This window comes from Pristiophorus japonicus, chromosome 3, assembly GCF_044704955.1.
Source record: "Pristiophorus japonicus isolate sPriJap1 chromosome 3, sPriJap1.hap1, whole genome shotgun sequence".
NCBI lineage: Eukaryota > Metazoa > Chordata > Chondrichthyes > Pristiophoridae > Pristiophorus > Pristiophorus japonicus.
This window is the reverse complement of record NC_091979.1, coordinates 270944824-270965272: the sequence shown is the minus strand read 5'-3', so window position 1 is coordinate 270965272 and position 20449 is coordinate 270944824. Positions and strand designations below refer to the sequence as shown.

At 40.2% G+C, this 20449-nt stretch overlaps 1 protein-coding gene across 1 annotated transcript in view; it reads left to right on the top strand.

The window, feature by feature from the left end:
* The window catches only part of LOC139260288 (zinc finger protein Pegasus-like), a 29594-nt gene extending 10593 nt beyond the window's left edge, over positions 1-19001 (top strand). The window contains exons 2-4 of the mRNA XM_070876716.1: positions 3936-4102; positions 9841-10023; positions 11706-19001. Of these exons, the coding sequence (XP_070732817.1) occupies positions 3970-4102; positions 9841-10023; positions 11706-12637 (1248 nt within the window). The 5' untranslated portion in view covers positions 3936-3969 and the 3' untranslated portion in view covers positions 12638-19001. The remainder of the gene's footprint in view (positions 1-3935; positions 4103-9840; positions 10024-11705) is intronic.
* Positions 19002-20449: the final 1448 nt, after the last annotated feature.

Genomic DNA, 20449 nt, shown 5'->3' with positions numbered 1-20449 from the left:
ATCTACTCTGTCTAGCTCTCTAAGAATGTTATATGTTTCAAAGAGATCACCTCTTCTGAACTCCAGAGAATATAGGTCATGGAATCACAATAAAAGCTATTGTAATTTTGGGATTTATGTACAAATGAAAATGAATTGTATCTGCACTGTGGGTGGGCATCTCCCTGTTAACACCTGGAACTGAGCTATAGAGATCATAAGGTGCCAAATGTGACCTGCAGTTTGTGCTGAGTTGGGTGATCTCATTTGGGGTGCCAGTACGGATGTTACAATTGATCTCGCCACAGGCCTAGTGAAAGTAAACTTTGCCAAGCTATTCATGCTCCTCATTGCTAGCAGTGGCTTATATTTTAAGCATTTTCTTAAGCAGTTCCTTAGAGTCAAGGATAACTCGCTTCCACATTAGAGTTCTAAGGTGGCTGATGAGTCCAATGCGGGATCTACGGACTCTGTCACAGGTGGGGCAGGTGATGGTTGAAGGGATGGGTGGGTGGGGTGCTTGGCTTGTGGTACGCTCCTTCCACTGTTTGTACTTGACTTCCACTGCTCCCGACTCGAAGGGACTCGAAGTGTTCAGCGCCTTCCCGAAAGCTTCTTCTCCACTTTGAGCGGTCATGGGCCAGGGATTCACCAAGAATCGGTGGGGATGTTACATTTTTTTCAAGGAGGCTTTGAGGGTGTGCTTGAAGCATTTTCTCTGCCCTCCTGGGGCTAGCTTGCCGTGACGGAGCTCAGAGTCGAGTGCCTGTTTTGGGAGTCTTGTATCAGGCATGCGGAATATGTGGCCCGCCCATCGGAGCTGATTGAGCGTGGTCAATGCTTCGATGCTGGGGATGTTGGCCTGAGTGAGAACACTGACGTTGGTATGCCTATCCTGCCAATGGATTTGCTAATTTTGCGAAGGCAGCGTTGGTGGTACTTCTCCAGTGCTTTGAGGTGCCTACTGTACATTGTCCATGTCTCTGAAGCATAAAGGAGGGCGGGAATCACTACTGTTCTGTAGACCATGAGCTTGAATACCATGAGTATTTTTTAAATACCTGTGTCTGTCAGGTGGGGACAGATTCAGACTTCGCTGTGATGCTCTTTATGATCAACTATGCTGACTCATAAGGATTAGCTACTTGAGTCGTCATCATCATAGGTGGTCCCTCGAACGAGGATGACTTGCTTCCACGAGTTCACAGGTATTTCGATGAAGGACCCGATGTTCCAGTCCTGGACTCCAATTGAGGAGATGGAAAGTACCTGTGCGTGTATTTTTTTTTAAGCATATGGTGACTGTTGCACACCCGCCACCACACGGGCTTGACAAAGCTAGGTCTTGGTCCAGTGGCAAGGGTTAACCAAGACGACTGGAGACCTGCTAAGCTGCACAGATCTAGTGCGCACACATATCACAGTGTGGGCTGGCCCGTGCTGCCCCTGGGCCCTCAGTTCTTCTGGGCTCCGTACCCTCATCTGTCGCACCTCTGCCACAAACACTCGCCGCTACTCTGCCCCGACCTTCCCACTCTTCTGTACCTGGGCCCTGCCGACATTACTGCCCACGCTCCAAAACGGCGACCAGGGTTTTGATGATGTCACCCAGTCGCCCATCTCAAAATCCTTGGAGCAGCTCGCGCTGGAGGTTGAAGTGGTACGCTGCTCCAGCTCTTTTATAGCCCGACCTGCGGAGCTTTTTCTCTCGCAGGTCGGGGGGCCACGATCTTTATGATTAACTAGGCTAACAGCACTTCCTGTCTATGCTGACTTATAAGAATTAGCCACTTGGGTAAGGTACTGAAGGGTGCCTAATGTCTGTCTAGCTGTATTCCAGCATAGGTTAATGAGGAGGGGGAGTCAAAATATGCTGGTTACATGATTATTCTATCAAGTGTATTGCAGATGTTACTGTAAAATTTTTACTTGAAGTGGAAAAATCCTTTCAGGAAATTGATGTAAAGCATTACTTTGCAGTAAAGATACATTATAGTGCTTGGAATGAATATGTTGACACATCTGTGTGCAAAGTCAGTAAATTATATTGTCAGTCTGCTAGGATTGAAGATAAAATACTCCTAACGTGACATGAATAAGATTGATTTTCAAACTATCAATTTTTAAAAATGTGACTGAAGAGTTACTTAGTTGAGTAAGGAAGCTATTAGCTGTTAAGCATTCTTTAAAAATATGATCAACATTTTGAATTTCTAAATTGTATAATCAAATTGCAATCCTCTGCTTTTTTTCCCCCCTCAATTGTTCCACAAATTACTGTACTGGGTTGCACCAATAGTAATGAGCATGACTCAGAGTCACTGTGCTAACACATGCATCAGTCAGTCCATTGAGAAAGATTGCAAGATATATTTGACAATAACATGCAAAATGTACATTTAGGATTTTAAAATGTTACCGTAATTGCTTTAATGAACAATCCACCACAACTTGTTCATATTCTAAAGCTTGGCATTAATCATTTATATTGAGGATTTAACTGAAGTTTGCAGTGATACAACCTTTCTATAGAAAAAGGGGTGGGTGGAATTTTATTAATACTAACAAAATAGAGCCATAGATGTAAGGTTAATTCATTCATTCCTATCAAGATGCTAAATTTTCTTTACTTCAGTGGACCAAAATGTCCACATGTCTGAAGGATAGCTAAAACCTAAAGACTACAAATTAATTCCTGAAACCGCAAAAGCGGTTTAGGATATAGTTTAGAGTAAATACACTGGAATTACCAATTGTATCATATTGGTTTGAGACAATAGGGGTCATTAGCACCATCCAGAAGTTAAATCGAGTTGTGTGTATGTGTATACGAGAGAAAACAGATCAATTTCCAATATGACAGACTTCTGATTACACACGTTGCTTTTGTTTATGTTTAAATGATAAATATTTAATTTTTGCAGTAAAAAAAGTAAAATTGTGTGTGTTAAAATTATTTGAATACTGACTATAATGAATTTGAGTAGGTTTTGAACTAAACTTTTAAATAAAAGCTGTTCATTTTTTTACTTCAGAAAACATGTCAAACTGAGAGAGACTGAAAGCACTGATGGCGAGATGGTGTTTTCTTCATTCTAATTTGAGGTGCCAAGTAAAAACAAGTGACTGGAATTTTGAAAGCTTGGGCAAACAGTAAAGCTCTGATGATCATCACCTGTGTTTTTGTTGGTAGTTATAAAATGTAAGCCTTCTAATTGGTTATGGCTGTGAAAGACCAATAGACCCATGTCCAGGAATCACTCATAAACCACTGAATTCAACATTTACAGAAACCTCCCAGAAACTTGCAAAAGAGTACTACTAAACGTGGATCTCTTCACTTCTCCCTGTGCCTTTACGCGGGTCACTGCCAACAAAAGTTGAGAATCCACCAGTGAAACAAGTCCCAAAGTCTAGCCCCTAATTGTGACAAACCGTGAGTTTTCCCTCCATAATGGTGGCAGACCACAGGACATCAGTGTTATCTAACCCCAGGACATGCCCCGAGTGCAACTATTTCAGAATTGTTCCCGTCGGTAAAGTTGAGGCAGAGACCATCACACTTTTTCAGGGAAGTACATAATCACCTGAAGCAGAGAGATACAGTGATACGAGGAAAAAGCAGGGCAGGAGATTAATTTTAGATTGCATTAAAAAAGAACATGGTCAGAATGGACCAAATGCCCTCCAACGACATTGCACTCCACTACCTCTCGGGGGCAGTAACCCCAATTTTGCAGCCGGGACTTCCGTGTCAGCTGCAGGAAGTCATGTCTCGCCTCAGTTACTGCCCCCAAATGAGGCATTACCGACTTTCGGCCCCCTTGTCTCTCAGTCAAAGTGTTGTTCTGCCCTGATGGGATTACATTTGACCACTTTATTTGCTGCAACACACAAATTTTATTTAATTTCATTGTTGTGACTCACGATGTTAACCACATTCCTTTTTTTTCAAGGAAATAAAGCAATTTCTTGAAACACTGTAAAAATATGGATGAGAAGAGAGCTGCTTCCGTAGACTTCGTCAAGGATTTCCAGGAGTATCTCACTCAACAAACCCATCATGTGAACATGATATCTGGCTCTGTTGGTGGGGAGAAGGAGCCAGAATCCCTACAGATTGGTAAGGACATGTTTAGTCACTTTGTGTGTGTGTGTGTGTGTGTGTGTGTGTGTGTGTGTGTATTTATATAAAAATAATGCTTTGCATAAAGCATGCACTAATATGTCACTCTTGGAAACTTCATCATCATAGGCAGCCCCTTGGAATCGAGGAAGACTTACTTCCACTCTTAGCATGAGTTCTTAGGTGGCTGTACAGTCCAATACGAGAACCACAGTCTCTGTCACAGGTCGGACAGATAGTCGTTGAGGGAAAGGGTGGGCAGGGAGCCTGGTTTGCCGCACACTCCTTCTGCCTGCGCTTGATTTCTGCATGCTCTCGGCGACGATACTCGAGGAGCTCAGCGCCCTCCCGAATGCACTTCCTCCACTTAGGGTGGTCTATGGCCAAGGACTCCCAGGTGTCAGTGGGGATGTCGCACTTTATCAGCGAGGCTTTGAGGCTGTCCTTGTAACGTTTCCTCTGCCCACCTTTAGCTCATTTGCCGTGGACGAGTTCTGAGTAGAGCGCTTGCTTTGGGCGTCTCGTGTCTGGCATGTGGACTATGTGACCTGCCCAGCGGAGCTGATCAAGTGTGGTCAGTGCTGGGGATGTTGGCCTGGATGAGGACGCTAATGTTTGTGCGTCTGTCCTCCCAGGGGATTTGCAGGATCTTGCGGAGACATCGCTGGTGGTATTTCTCCAGCGACTTGGTGTCTACTCTACATGGTGCACGCCTCTGAGCCATACAGGAGGGCGGGTATTACTACGGCCCTGTAGACCATGAGCTTGGTGACAGTTTTGAGGGACTGATCTTCAAACACTTTTCCTCAGGCGGCCGAAGGCTGCACTGGCACACTGGAGGCGGTGTTGGATCTCATCTTCAATGCTTGCTCTTGTTGATAGGGGGCTCCCGAGATAGGGGAAATGGTCCACGTTGTCCAGGACCATGCCGTGGATCTTGATGTTTGGGGGGCAGTGCTGTGCGGCGAGGACAGGCTGGTGGAGGACCTTTGTCTTACTAATGTTTAGCGTAAGGCCCATGCTTCTATACGCCTCGGTAAATCCGTCGACTATGTCCTGGAGTTCAGCCTGTGTGTGTGCACAGACGCAGGCGTCATCCGCGAACTGTAGCTTGACGACAGAGGTTAGAGTGGTCTTGGACCTGGCCTGGAGATGGCGAAGGTTGAACAGCTTCCTACTGGTTCTGTAGTTTAGCTCCACTCCAGCGGGGAGCTTCTTGGAAACTTACCTGTGTGCTGTAGCTACTTGTCATTGAGTCCTCCTAGCTCTGTCTCCCAAGTTATGTAGCACTATGTGCTGTTTCCTATTGGATGGAAGATTGGGCCTCTTGCTTGATGCTGTGCCTGGGGGTTAAGTGGGAAGGAATAAATAGAGGGTGATGGATGAGGTGAATGATAATGGAGTAAGGGGTGGGGGGGTTAGGCTACAGAGGGTGTGGGAAGCTAAAGGGCTAGGGAGCTCAAAGGATTTGTGAGAGTGAGCAGGAGTAATTGGGAGGGGTGGGGGGGGGGGGAAGAGAAGGGATGGGATGGGAGGTGCTGAGAGCCTCATTTTCCCTACAAACCTAAAGGCAGCCTGCTGTCATTGGTGACTCCTTGCCTCACCTCACCACATCACGCCATACCACCTAGCACCTGGAAGGAACAAAGAAAAAGACAGTGAGAAGCAAAAAGAGTTAAGAAGAGGGATACAGAAGCAGAAGAGGAGAGACAAGCAGACAAACAGCAATGAAAAGGAAACATCCTGTAGATGAGAGATCCTACTTACTGTGTGCCCTGCCACATGAGATTAGCTAATATCTAAATTTTTTTACATGGGCCATATGTTTTGTTGAAAGCTCCTATGTAAATCAGCTCTTCAGCTGTCAACCTTGGCTCAGTGATGGTAATATTGTCTCTGAGTCACAAGGTCAAGGATCCAATCCCACTATAGAGACTTCTACATAATCTAGGTTGACACTTCATGTGCAGTACTGAGGGAATGCTGCACTGTCGGTGGTGCCATCTTTCAGATGAGATGTTAAACCAAGGTCTCCTTTGCTCGCTCAGGTAAACGCTCCATGGTACAATTTAAAGAGCTGAAGAGTTCTCCTGGTATCCTGGCCAACATTTTATCTCTTAACCAACATCACTAAGAAAAATTATCTGGTCATTTATTTCTTTGCTGTTTGTTGGACCCTGCTGTATTTAAATTGGCTACTGTGATTCCCAACGTTACAACAATGACCACATTTCAAAAGTACTTAATTGGTTCTGAAATACTTTGGGATGTCCAGAGGTCATGAAAGTTACTATATAAATGTAAGCTCTTAATGGGAAATCTCAATTTTAAATTTCTTAAATGTTGTTACCTGTGATGCCAATTGGAAGTGCTGTGATAGGACTTTCACCGTTCGAGGTGTCACACCCTTGTCTGTTTTAGTTAGTTAGCTGAATTCAGATTGTGCAGTCTGAGCATGTACAGTGGACCCACTTCCTCGGGATGCACCAATAGCATGAACTGCATGAATATTTTTCATTAGCTTCTAGCAGTTTCTGCATAGTTATGTCTGAGAATTAAATGAAGACAGTCGAGAAGACAAACTTCCAGTAATGCTTGATTTGAGAGGTCAACTACTGATTAAACCTTTTGTAGCTTTTATTTTGTGTTCTATAAAACTTTAGCAAATGCACCAAGCTGAGAGAGACAGATGGCCTTTCCTCCTATTAATTTCAGTTTATTTTTGAAAAACAGTTGAATTTTGAAGCAAATTGCCCCTAATTACCACCTGATTGTCATATTATATTTAGTTAAACAAATATTAATGTTCTAATTAGTTACACTTTCCAGATGGAAGAGGAGAGTATCTCTCATTAGTACCTGATTGTTTACTTGTCATAACAGGTGAGTTAATAGAATTAATGACACTTTGAGACTTGGCAGGGACAGTCCGAGAGAGGGAGATAGAAACAGTATACAGCATTTCTTTACCTTAATTTCAGTGTTTTGTCCACCAAATTAATAGAATTTTGAAATATTTAATTATCAACTATGTTTTGCTGATAGTAATTAGAATATTCAATTTTTCATGCAATTATCCAGAAAGATGCCGAGGTACAATAATGACTACACTTCAAAAGTACTTAATTGGCTGTGAAATACTTTTGGGCATCCTGAGATCGTGAAGGACACTCCAGGAACCATCGCAAAACTCCAAATTCAATGTTTACTAAGTTCCCTTAGAAAGTCACAAGCTGGTATTGCCAGACATGGGATGTCCCCTACCTTTGGTATTCACCTAAGGAGGACACAAACTACCTTCCGGATATAAAACGGGTCAGAGGGCCTCGTAAGAAGGAGGAACTGAGGGAAATCCTTATTAGTCGGGAAATTGTGTCGGGGAAATTGATGGGATTGAAGACCGATAAATCTCCAGGGCCTGATGGACTGCATCCCAGAGTACTTAAGCAGGCGGCCTTGGAAATAGCGGATGCATTGACAGTCATTTTCCAACATTCCATAGACTCTGGATCAGTTCTGATGGAGTGGAGGGTAGCCAATGTAACCTCACTTTTTAAAAAAGGAGGGAGAAAGAAAACAGGGAATTATAGACCGGTCAGCCTGACATCGGTAGTGGGTAAAATGATGGAATCAATTATTAAGGATGTCATAGCAGTGCATTTGGAAAGAGGTGACATGATAGGTCCAAGTCAGCATGGATTTGTGAAAGGGAAATCATGCTTGACAAAACTTCTGGAATTTTTTCAGGATGTTTCCAGTAGAGTGGACAAGGGAGAACCAGTTGATGTGATGTATTTGGACTTTCAGAAGGCTTTCAACAAGGTCCCACACAAGAGATTAATGTGCAAAGTTAAAGCACGTGGAATTGGGGGTAGTGTGCTGACGTGGATTGAGAACTGGTTGGCAGACAGGAAGCAAAGAGTAGGAGTAAATGGGTACTTTTCAGAATGGCAGGCAAAGACTAGTGGGGTACCGCAAGGTTCTGTGCTGGGGCCCCAGCTGTTTACATTGTACATTAATGATTTAGACAAGGGGATTAAATGTAGTATCTCCAAATTTGCAGATGACACTAAGTTGGGTGGCAGTGTGAGCTGCGAGGAGGATGCTATAAGGCTGCAGAGTGACTTGGATAGGTTAGGTGAGTGGGCAAATGCATGGCAGATGAAGTATAATGTGGATAAATGTGAGGTTATCCACTTTGGTGGTAAAAACAGAGAGACAGACTATTATCTGAATGGTGACAGATTAGGAAAAGTGGAGGTGTAACGAGACCTGGGTGTCATGGTACATCAGTCATTGAAGGTTGGCATGCAGGTACAGCAGGTGGTTAAGAAAGCAAATGGCATGTTGGCCTTCATAGCGAGGGGATTTGAGTACAGGGGCAGGGGAGGTGTTACTACAGTTGTACAGGGCCTTGGTGAGGCCACACCTGGAGTATTGTGTACAATTTTGGTCTCCTAACTTGAGGAAGGACATTCTTGCTATTGAGGGAGTGCAGCGAAGGTTCACCAGACTGATTCCCGGGATGGCGGGACTGACACATCAAGAAAGACTGGATTAACTGGGCTTGTATTCACTGGAGTTCAGAAGAATGAGAGGGGATCTCATCGAAACGTTTAAAATTCTGACGGGTTTAGACAGGTTAGATGCAGGAAGAATGTTCCCAATGTTGGTGAAGTCCAGAACCAGGGGTCACAGTCTAAGGATAAGGGGTAAGCCATTTAGGACCGTAATGAGGAGAAACTTCTTCACCTAGAGAGTGGTGAACCTGTGGAATTCTCTACCACAAAAAGTTGTTAAGGCCAATTCACTAAATATATTCAAAAAGGAGTTAGATGTAGTCCTTACTACTAGGGGAATCAAGGGGTATGGCGAGAAAGCAGGAATGGGATACTGAAGTTGCATGTTCAGCCATGAACTCATTGAATGGCAGTGCAGGCTCGAAGGGCCGAATGGCCTACTCCTGCACCTATTTTCTATGTTTCTACCTCTCCCCTCACTGCTAATTGACATCACAAATCCACCAATTAGCCAAACTTTAATTCTAACCCAGCCAAATCCCAGGTTTCCCCCTCCATAGGGATCTAGATCAAAGGTCGCAGCCATGCTGCAAACATCAGCAGTACTGTTGAATCCCAGGATCTGTAACTCAATGCTACCAAAGCCAGGGCTGCCCCAAATGTAGCTAAACCACATTTTCTCCTCATACTGCTAAATACCAGATATTTACCTCCAATTGGCAACTGACATATTACCTTGCTGTATATTCTCAGCATTAAAAATAGTAATTAAATACATAGATAAAGGGATATAGTTGTGAAATTTAATCCACAAGGCACCAGGAAAAATCTCAGAATGCCATTTAATAGAAATGGAATTTGACTTATTCAGTCCCTGTAAATCAATGTTATCACTTATTTGGCACAAACAAGATTGTAATAAAATAGTAAATTCTTTGACTCTTCATGAGGAATGCCATGGGAAATCTACCAGTATAGGTATAAATAAAAAACAGAATTTTCAGAAATAAATACAGCAGTTTATGCTCTTAATAGCTTATGCAAATATAGAAAATTAATATATACTTGGTAGAAATGTACTGTCATTCATAAAATGTTAGTGACACTTGCATTGTAAATGTTTTTTCTTCACTGGTAAGGACTGACTTTTATTTCAAATTGCAAAAAGTTGTATTTTTGAATCTTACTCACTTTTCTGGGATTCATTACTGTCAGCGGGATCAGAAATTGATCAGAATGGAATGCAGCATGCTTCAGTTGAAGTCTCACTGGATGATGGCTCCGGGCTTATGGGTGAAGGGATGCAAAGAACATACGATGGAAAACTGAAGTGCCGATACTGCAACTATGCTAGCAAAGGGACTGCACGACTGACTGAGCATATCAGAATGCACACAGGTAACGACTGTATACTATTGGCTTCTAAATGATTTTTAAAAAAAGAAGTAATTATCATATTGGTTTCTATTTAAGCTACCTAAAGGAGCAGTACTGTACAATAAAGTGAAAACATAGCAATCTAATCAACATGCTCAACAGTGTCAAATCCTAAGACTTTGAGTTCCCAATGCCTTCCTTATTTTATTATATACTTCTGGAATGTCATTTGGAAATGAGTCAGTCAACCATTTTACTTTTTCTAACATGAGGTTGGTACAGAGATAATAGCTTGTATGGTACAAGGATAGCTCTGCTGATGATGCAAATATTGCTCTTTTCAATGAAAAAAATAATTTACGCAACACTGTTATATCCTAAACGAGACAAAAGAGGGACATTTAGATAGCTCGCTTCACCTGCATTCTCCATCCAGGTTGATTTCGAGCATGTGGTGTTCATTGTAATAGGAGTGTGAATGTTTCCTTAATATAAATAGACTTAAATGGAGTCTCACCATCGGAGCCCCTTTAAAACACTCAACAACTACAGTTAACTTGTATTTTCCTCTACGTTATTGGATTTCTTTGGTTAAAATTGAGTGTTGATAACCTCATTACTAGAACTAGTTTATGACCAATTGCTGTTTGTCAGTGTAAGGGAGTTAAATTGACATCAGCAGATACATTAATTAACTCAGACTATATCAGTGATCCTTCTGTCATTTTAATTATATCGATGGTAATTCAGTTTCTCCACACTGTTTGACCCAGTGATGTCTTGCAGGGGTTTCCCCAGAAATTGTCATTCTCCCTTTTTAAACAATTTTTACACACAAAAAAGAAACGAAAGGATGTTGAATTTGATCACAATTCTTTGTAACAGTTTGATTTTTTTTAAAAGGAGTACCGATGGTGAGTCTCCCTGTTTAAAGTGAAAAGGGCCAGGACTAACGAAAAAGCAGGTAAGGATTAAAGTGTTAAGTATTATTGGTAACATCTGATTCAGACAATTATAGCATAGTACAGTGCTGCTCCTCTAGGTAGGGTATATAATGCTGTAAAACCAGCATGTAACAGCTACAGTTTTCAATTGTAGTTACATTTGAGAAGTTCTTATGTTTTCTTTTATGAGTAGAGAACGGCAACACCATAATATATATTGGATTGCGATATGCAGATTCAGGAAGTGCCGCGCCACTCCTTTTCAAAATTCATCCTATAAGAGACAAGTTATTTTCTTTTGATTTTAATTTGACACACATTTCTTCCTAAACATTTTTAATGAGGTTTTTTCTCTAAAACAGCCTGGTAGCAGAGTAGGTGAGAATTTTGTTAAGTCACCTCATCATATTTCATCAGTTAGCTGAAATTCTAGCCCTTAATTTGGGACGGGGGGGGGAACATACAAATTCATCAGGTACACGGGAGGAGTTTCATCAGTTCTTAACTGATCTGCTACACAGAGAAAATCCACAAATCTGAACTGCTTCACCAGGAGGAAAGAAACATAACTATCCAGTCTTGTTACATGGCAAGTACTCTGCCTGTCATTTGATGACCAAATGCCATTGTTGATGGTGATCTTGAAGTTCCATGGCTCTTTCAGTACTCCCAGCTGAAGGACAAGATGCTTAGAGGAGGGAAAATGCAAAAGGGAGAGATAAAATGGCAAGGTTTGCTGATGTATTCTTTCTGATACAGGTGAGAAGCCCCACAGATGTCACCTATGCCCGTTTGCTTCAGCGTATGAGCGGCACCTCGAAGCACACATGCGCTCACACACAGGTGAAAAACCATACAAATGTGAGCTTTGCTCCTTCTGCTGCAGTGATCGAAGTAATTTGTCCCATCACCGTAGACGTAGGCACAAACTTCTTCCCTTGAAAGGTGCTAGGACCTGCCTGACTGATACGAAAATGTTGGGAGTGTTACAGAACAAAACTAGCAACTCCCTGAGTTATGGGCCAAGACTTCTGATTAATCTAAGTCCTCCTTCCATGGTGGTACAGAAGCCAGATTACCTCAATGACTTTTCTCATAATATATCAGCTAACTCCTATGAGGGTATGCAAAAAATACAGTCTGGTGGGATCTCAAGGGACACGGAAGATATTATGGTGGATAATCCATTAAACCAGCTTTCTACCTTAGCAGGCCAATTGTCCAGCCTTCCACCTGAAAACCAAGCACCAGCACCTCCTGAGGTGGTAACCTGCAGGGATGAAAAACCATTTGTGATCTCACAGCCTGCAGCACCAGTCGTTTCCACGGTAGCTTCCAGTGTGGCCCAAAGCTCATCCCCTATCGGTCCAGATGCATGTCCCACGCTCAATCAGCAGAACTTCAGTCCTGTGGCAGGCCCCAGTAGTGAGCACAGTGCTCACACAAGTACACCCAGCATGTCGAACAGCCAGCCTAGCACCCCTGCTCCTGCACTTCAGGTACAGGATCCCCAGCTTCTGCATCATTGCCAACACTGTGACATGTATTTTGCAGACAATATCCTTTATACTATTCATATGGGGTGCCATGGTTATAAGAACCCATTCCAATGTAACATATGTGGATGCAAATGTAGAAACAAATATGACTTTGCTTGTCATTTTGCTCGGGGTCAACACAAACAGAATTAACAGTACAGCACCAAAATACATGCTGGTATTTGATTTGAATACATATTGGATTAATATTGGTTCATAGTCATAATATTAAATATGTATGAAGAGGGATTGATTTACTTGCCTCACCATTGTTTTTCCTTTTGTGGAACTTTTAAAAATATTTTCTTTATAGAGTCTTCTGAAATAGGTATGAACTAGATTCAGGCCATTTCAAAGTATATTGGTGCAGCACCATTTGATACATCTACTGCAGTTCTAGAAAAGTGTAAATTGTGGCAATAGCATCACTTCTTGCCTCTGAGAAGATTGCAGTGATCTTAGAGTGGACTGTGTGTTGCTTATACTCGTGTGTCAAGTACTTGCAGAAGTGCTGATCCTGTTTAATATCCAACTGTCACTAGTGAGAGGAAAAACTTTAATTGGAGCATACAAATAACTGAAATGATGTCATCTCTAATTACTTTGCCTCAGGGTATGTTTTCTCTCTATTCTACAACAAGTTGAAATAATAATGAGTTAACTGTAAATTATATTATTTGAATGCATTTTTTTGTATACTGAAATTTTCTTTCTGCATTGAAAATGCTGAGATCAAAATAGGTTGCCTTTTTAAAGACCCATTCAAAGATTGCGTTTTAAAATGGACAGGAACAGGCCTAACTCCCCAAAAAATCTTTATTAAATGCAACATAAAACAGTTGCTTAATTCTAGTAAGCATTCACATTTCATTATTCAATAGGTAACAGCATTTCATTGCAAAATCTAGTTTAAGTAGTTGAACTGAGTTTAATCAAACCAAGCAGTTGTCCCTCAAAATCTTTACAGATGTTCATATGATAATTCTAAGGACTAGAAACATCTCTACATCTGTGTCAAAAATCCAAGATTCAATTTTAAAAATAAATCTGTAGTGCTACAAATAAGTAAAGTGCTTTGATAGTTTTATATTTCTAAAATTGCTATATCTGCCAGAATTAGTAAGCACCGCCCACATCTTCATGTGGGCAGTGTCAATGGATGATTGGTTTTGTTGTTGGTCATTCATGTTGTGCCATGTGTTGGAACAATCCTTATATTTTTACTTTAATGCAGGCACATGGACTCGAAACAGGGCCTGATCAATAATCTTTAATTAAAACCATATGAACCCAATATATGCAGTACTTATGAGATACACCTTGATACTTACAAGTAACAAACTCATCGGGGGTTTATGAACTTAAACCCTTTGATTACTTATGGCAAGACTATTCAGAGTTCCTACAGTATCCCGGTGTGTTCCACCTTTTTATAACATCCAGTATGTAAGATTAGTACGTCAGTAGTCATGTAGACAAATTATTCTTCTACATGTGCATTGCAGCTCAATCTGTTTGTTGTTCTCCAGGCATTTCACATGCTTGAGTGGATAGGCTGGACTTAGGATCAGTACTTTTTTATCTTTCAGGCATTCTAGCATCTAATCATCCCTGAATTATAGCTACCTTTACAGACATGTTGGCACTTAATTCTCTTTCGCAGCATTCTTTTCCCAGCTTTTTACTCCCAGCATTCAAAGTCCCCTTGTTAACCACCACTACTACCATTCTACCTTACTTGCTTTTCCTAACAACATGTATTCTTAACGCTATTGGGAGCTGGATTTTCATGGAGGTTCTTCCACTTGTCCATTGTAATCTGGGCAGAAGAGTCACAGAAACCCTGGGAGAATGGGATTTCTGAGGCCAAAATTACATCAGGCAAGCTGGAAAGCCAGCATGAAATTTTACCCATTGGTTTTTAAACATTTTTGTAGATTTTACGGGTAGAGTTTTGTTTGGTGGAATTTACATCAGGAGTCACTACAATATAACTGTTTGACTGCTTAGTGACTTATGTTGCATAAAAGTTCAAAACTACAGAATTTAAAGGAGCAATTAGATTGCTTTGCATTAATGCTGTACTTCATTCATATTACATATTTTAAACTGAGTATGACCTATTGAATAACCTACAAACAGTCTCTTCTGTTCTTTACAGTTAGACTTAAAGTACTATGAATCATATTTGGAATACTCAAAGCACTTTTTATATTGCTGGAATGGAGCTGACTGTAGATAGCGACAGTTTTCCCTCTGTTGGCTGATATCCATAGTGTAAATGACCTGCTCCAGTAACTGACCATTGTAAATCCACAAAAATGTAGGTCTGCTAATCTAGTTGGGTTAAGTTCAGCTCCCGGAGTAAAATAAATGCAGAGAACTTGTCCTTCATATTTGTACTCCTAAGGTTTATGGCTGTTTGTGTTCTGGGAGCGCCAAGACCTGCTTTCAGATCCAGCAGGAATTATCTCCTTGGTTGTTGCAAAGTGAATGATCAACTTTTGCAACAGCAAGGGAATGAAAAAGCAAATGGGTCTCCATTGCAACACACACTTAGATACTGTATTTAAAAAATAAATAGTCTCTATCGTAGCTCAACCTGTCAACTCTCAACATTAATTTAAAACAAAAGTCTCTCCATCACAGATCACACTAATCACTATATGGAAATAGTGCAGTGTTTATATAAAATTATAGATTGTTCGTTAACTGACTCCATTGAGTATGCTTGCCACCAAAGCAAACAAAAGTTACACACCTTTTGTGCCTTCAAGGCTGAAAGTTGATCTAATTTAACAATTTTTCTTTTTTATAATGACTTGATTTTTAAATACCTTTGGTTAGTATTTAGCACAAAATAGTAACAGCTATACCACATTGTTAGGTAAAACAACAGGGTTATCTTTCTCATGTCACTTTTAAAATGTATAATATGTACATCTGAAGTGGAATTGCCAGCTTTTTGCTGTAGTCTCGCTTTATTGGTTCTAAAGTGATATCGATATATGAAGGGTCAGTTATAGTGGTCATTGGTAAATAATGGGCTTCAATTTTACATTCATCAAATTCAATTAATTCTAATGTGCATTATTGGCTAGAAGTACAAAATTTCAACAAGCATAAACTTTAACCTAAGATTTAAAGAATTAATAACCAGAGGTGCCTAACAAATACGTCTTAAATATAAGAATGTTGTCATTTTTCAGGCTTCCAGTATACACATCATTAAGTCAGAAGATAATCTATTCAACATTTTTTAAAATTAAGTTATGTCAAGTAACTACATATGTTGCTATAATACATTTACACAATAGTTGAATATTTCACTTTAAATGTGGGATTTTGATGATGGAATATTGGATTTTTTAAAGCAGTGACACTGGCTTCACAAGGTAATTGCAAATATGTATCACTTTACAATCTCACCTCTGGGTCAGAACGTTGTGGGTTTAGCACACACCAGGAGTTGAGTGCATAGTTTAGGTTTAGTATTTTAGTACTGAGTGAGTGTTTCATTGTTGGGAGATGCAGTCCTGTGGACAAGATATTAGACATCTATCTGTTCCGTGGGAATGAAGATCTAATGGCACTTTTTGAAGAAGAGCAGGGAGTTCTTCAGGTGTCCTAACCATATTGCCTCCTTCAGCCAATGGCACCGAAAAGAAATTATAACTGGTCATTCATTTCATTGCCATTCTGCATTAGAAACATCCCACAAATAGCGTCTACATTATCAGTTGCTGCACGCTAAAAGTAATGCATTACGTGAAGGCAAGCATTATTAAATCATCCTGCTTGCTTCACTCTGATCTTTTGGCTCTGCTCCAATAGTCATTTAAGTTTCTTGCGAACTCTAATATTGGTTTGGACACTTCAGCAAAGTACAAAACAGGTAGTGACAAATGAAGGCTGAGTCTTGAAAAGCCTTGTTCCACCAGTTATTAACTCTGTCCTCAACTATAGATTTTTTCCACCAAAAAGCTATTCATTTCAATTGAAGTTACTCATGCCTATATATGTTACTGCACTTCAGAATTAATTATAATGTGTGAAGAGCTTTAAGACACACAAAAACACTGTATAAGTGCAAATTTTTTAAGCTGCTGAGAGCCAAGGGCTAAAATGCCAAACACTTTGCAAGCCTCTTTATAAACTTCAACGAACTTTATAAACTATATAGATAAACCTTTTAATATCATATTGCACGTGAACACAGGTGTCCAATTGGGTCCATTTACCTTAATTCTGTTTTGACTTGCACACCTCTTGTATATAACACTTTAAAACACAAAAGCATTTCATTTTAGTTTGAACTTACAGTTCATCCCTTTTTGCTGGTGAGTTATTTTAACAAACAGGAAATACATGGTATCTCAGCTAATTTAATGTTCCTAAAAATACCAAACTGATTCTTTTAGTATAGCTTCCAAAGGTGCATAGTTTCCCTCTGGTACCTCACCCCAATGGTCATAGCAGTGTGTGAGACAGTGAGCATCAATGTTAAGGGCATCATAGCTGATCCAGATCCAGCCCTGACTCCGTGTTCACGTACAGGTTCCAAATGGGTAGCTCGATAGTAATCAAAGCCAAAAACTCTGACTATTTCTATCCAAAGCCCAAGGGCAGTTAGACCAATTTTAGAGTCCCTACAGCCATTTGGGCTGAGATCAGTTAAATAACAACAACTTGAATTCTATAGCACCTTTTAATATAGTAAAACAGGAGCATTATCAGACAAAATTTGCCACCGAGCCAATATTCCTTGTAATTCTTTTTGGGTGCGCGGCCCCTTTAAGGGGCTGCGCAGCCTATTCATAGATTTGCGAATGCGCAAACTTTAACATTGCAAAAGCCAGTCCCGGTCTGCTCGGGACTGGCAGCGAACTGCGCAGCTTATAGGGAACGTTACACCGAGCCACATAAGGAAGAGATTAGGAAAAGGAAAGGAAGACAGGGATTTAGGGAGTGAATGCCAGAGCTTGGGGCCTAGACAGTTTAATGCACAGCTACCACTGGAGAGGCAAAGGAAATTAGGGATGTACAAGAGGCCTAAAGTGGGGGAAAACAATGTTCTTGGAGGGTTGTAGGGCTGGAGGAGGTTACAGAGATAGGGAGGGATGAGACCATGGAGAGATTTGAACATAAAGATGAGAATTTTAGTCAGGAACTAATGTAGGTCAGAGAACCAAGGGTGATGGGTGAATGGGACTTGGTGCGAGTCAGGATACTGGCAGCAGAGCTTTGGGATGAGCTGAATTTTATGGAGGGTTTAACTGGGCACAGATCTTGGGATCAAATATGAAACATTCCTGGTCTGTTTGCCACAGTTAATTATATAGACATACTGATTAGGACAAGCATGTTATAATCAAGGCCACTAACTTTCAGTTTTCATGCAAAAATGAACAATTGCAAAATGTACACCAATAAAAATCCTGGAAAATCTAGTCATCTCATCTATTAAAAATGGAATTTGATTTATTCAGTGACCATAACAAATGAGCCTAATTATAAATGGACAGAATTACATAGTGATTTTCAGAACACCTGTAAAATCCTGGCATCCCATGTAATAAAATGGTATTTTACTTATTTAGTCACCAGAAAACAAAGATACAGTTTAAAACTGTACAGTGGGCAACTTTGTTGGATCTGGTATTTTGATTATGGATATTATTACAGTGATTAGCTATGTGTAAAATCTTCAATAATAGTCAGGGGTCCAATTTTTCTCATTCCTCAAAATCATTCTCTAGTGTTTGACCAAACGGAGTCCAGTATTCCATCATTAATTTGTTGTATGTGATTATATACATAAATGTCTATTAATGTGATGGCAGACACCACTGAGATAGCACTTTATTAAGAAGAACATAGGAATTTGGTTAAACAAGTGGAGGTTAAGCTTTTGGCTTGATTATTCCAAGCCTTTGTGATTATTAATGCTTTGTCATATTGAGTTTTATAAGCCCAGATTTATTTTGATTCATTTTGTACACGATATAATGGAAGTTTTGTTACACATTAGTAACTATTGTAAAATGTGTCATATTTTGTTTGCATTGTGTTGTCTTTGAGCAATGCTCTAGGTATATATGTACACACATTAACAAGTGCATATAAATTCAATACACAATTACATTTAGGTGCTGTAAAATGTGAATAAACTGTGTTGATGTGATTAAATTAAATTGCTATTTAACAAACTATTGCTAACATTGGTACAAGTGCTTGATAGAAAATGCTAACGGTGTTCAAACTAGCTACAGTGTTTGTATTTTAATAAAAATGTATATTATAAAAGTGAAGTTTCTTAATATTTCATGTGAGATTATCTAAACTCGATGCCCCTAGAAGTTGCTGTGACAAAATGCACTGTGCAGTGACATGAGCAGTTTAAGCATTGTTCCTGTTTTTTGAGTTAGATCGTGTAAAATAAAACAGAGCTGACATTCAGTTGTTTTTGTTGCATTTTGTATAACACCTTCTTGTGTTGCTTTAAATAGTATAAAGTATAACTGAAGATTTTGCTCTTTGTACAATAAAGGTAAAAGTTTACATTTTCTAAATAAAGCAGTTGTTTGGTTTTTTTTTGTTGTCTACATAGATTATACAAATGCTTTTTTCATTGTCATGGCAGATCAGATGGAAGAATCTGATTTGGATCACATTTTAATAAACCTGCTCTCATATAGCTAAAAGTGTGGCTGCGTATATATGTGTCAATGGGGAAGAAATTTCTATGGGGCGAAATTTTCCGGGGTGGTAGTGGGCACGACTGGTGGCGGGTTGGGTGGGAAAGTAGTTATTTTTGACAGTGCATGTGCCTTTCTTCCAGGCATGTCATCGTGGAGCTGACCTGACTGTCAGCGGCGGGCGATCCATTTGAGATCATTATCATGTAGCTGATGGGCACTTAAGAGCCTTTTCCCCCTTACTTTTTAAATTTCCCTGCATGGCCACTAGATTCACGCAGCTCAGGAACCCATGTCTGTCAATCTGAGGCAAAAGTTACGTGGCCATTGCTTCAGCTGATTACTTGACAGCATAGCAAACAAACCAAAATAACAACATGTTGATTACATCAGCTAACAGATTGATGGAAATTCTGTTCTATTTGAAAAGCTACTGGTAAATGTTAATTCAAAAATTCCTGAAAGGATTTAAGTGCTACCCTGGATGAAGAGGGAAATACATTTTTCAGTGGCTATTCTCAGTTGCTGCCTTCCAACTCAACAGTAATTGCAGCGAATTGATCTGCATTATTAAAAAATGACAAACTATTTATTTAAATACATTTTTGTGTTGTTTCTGGTCAAATTGTTCGCACAGTGTACTATGATTGTCCAGTTACACATTAAATCAAGTCATCAACCGTAACAATTTCATTCTCCTCTGGTTCAATTTGCTTTCACTCCCTAAATATAACTAATATAATTTTTCAGTCTGTGACTTTGGGGGTGAATTTCTGCACAGATGTGCAGAAATCCCAGAAATATCTGAGTACCACTTACACTGTTTGTCAGGGTTTGCGCAGCTCTTCCGCTAAACTTGCATAAGATTGTAAATCCACCCCATTACAATTACATTTGAAATCAGCTTAATTTTATATATTACAAATACACACACCTTTTATTTGTACCAGTTACTGATACAAATGTCTATAGAACAGTAAAGATTCAACAACTATTTTAGAATAAACTTGACATTCAATGTGGCCAGGGTCCCTTTAAGGATCCCGGCTGAAAATGCATCATGAATGATGTCACCAGACCTGCTCCATCTAATTGGGCCCAATAATGTGCTGAATGGGCGTAATCAGCCTCATTAAGGTAAGTTCATTTTCTGCTGTGGTTTGGAGCCAGCAGCGGGGTAGCAACCTGCCACGGACAACGCCCATACCGGACTTACTCAGGTAGGCCATCTGCGACTACTCCCTTATTACTACAGTTTTCTTTATGT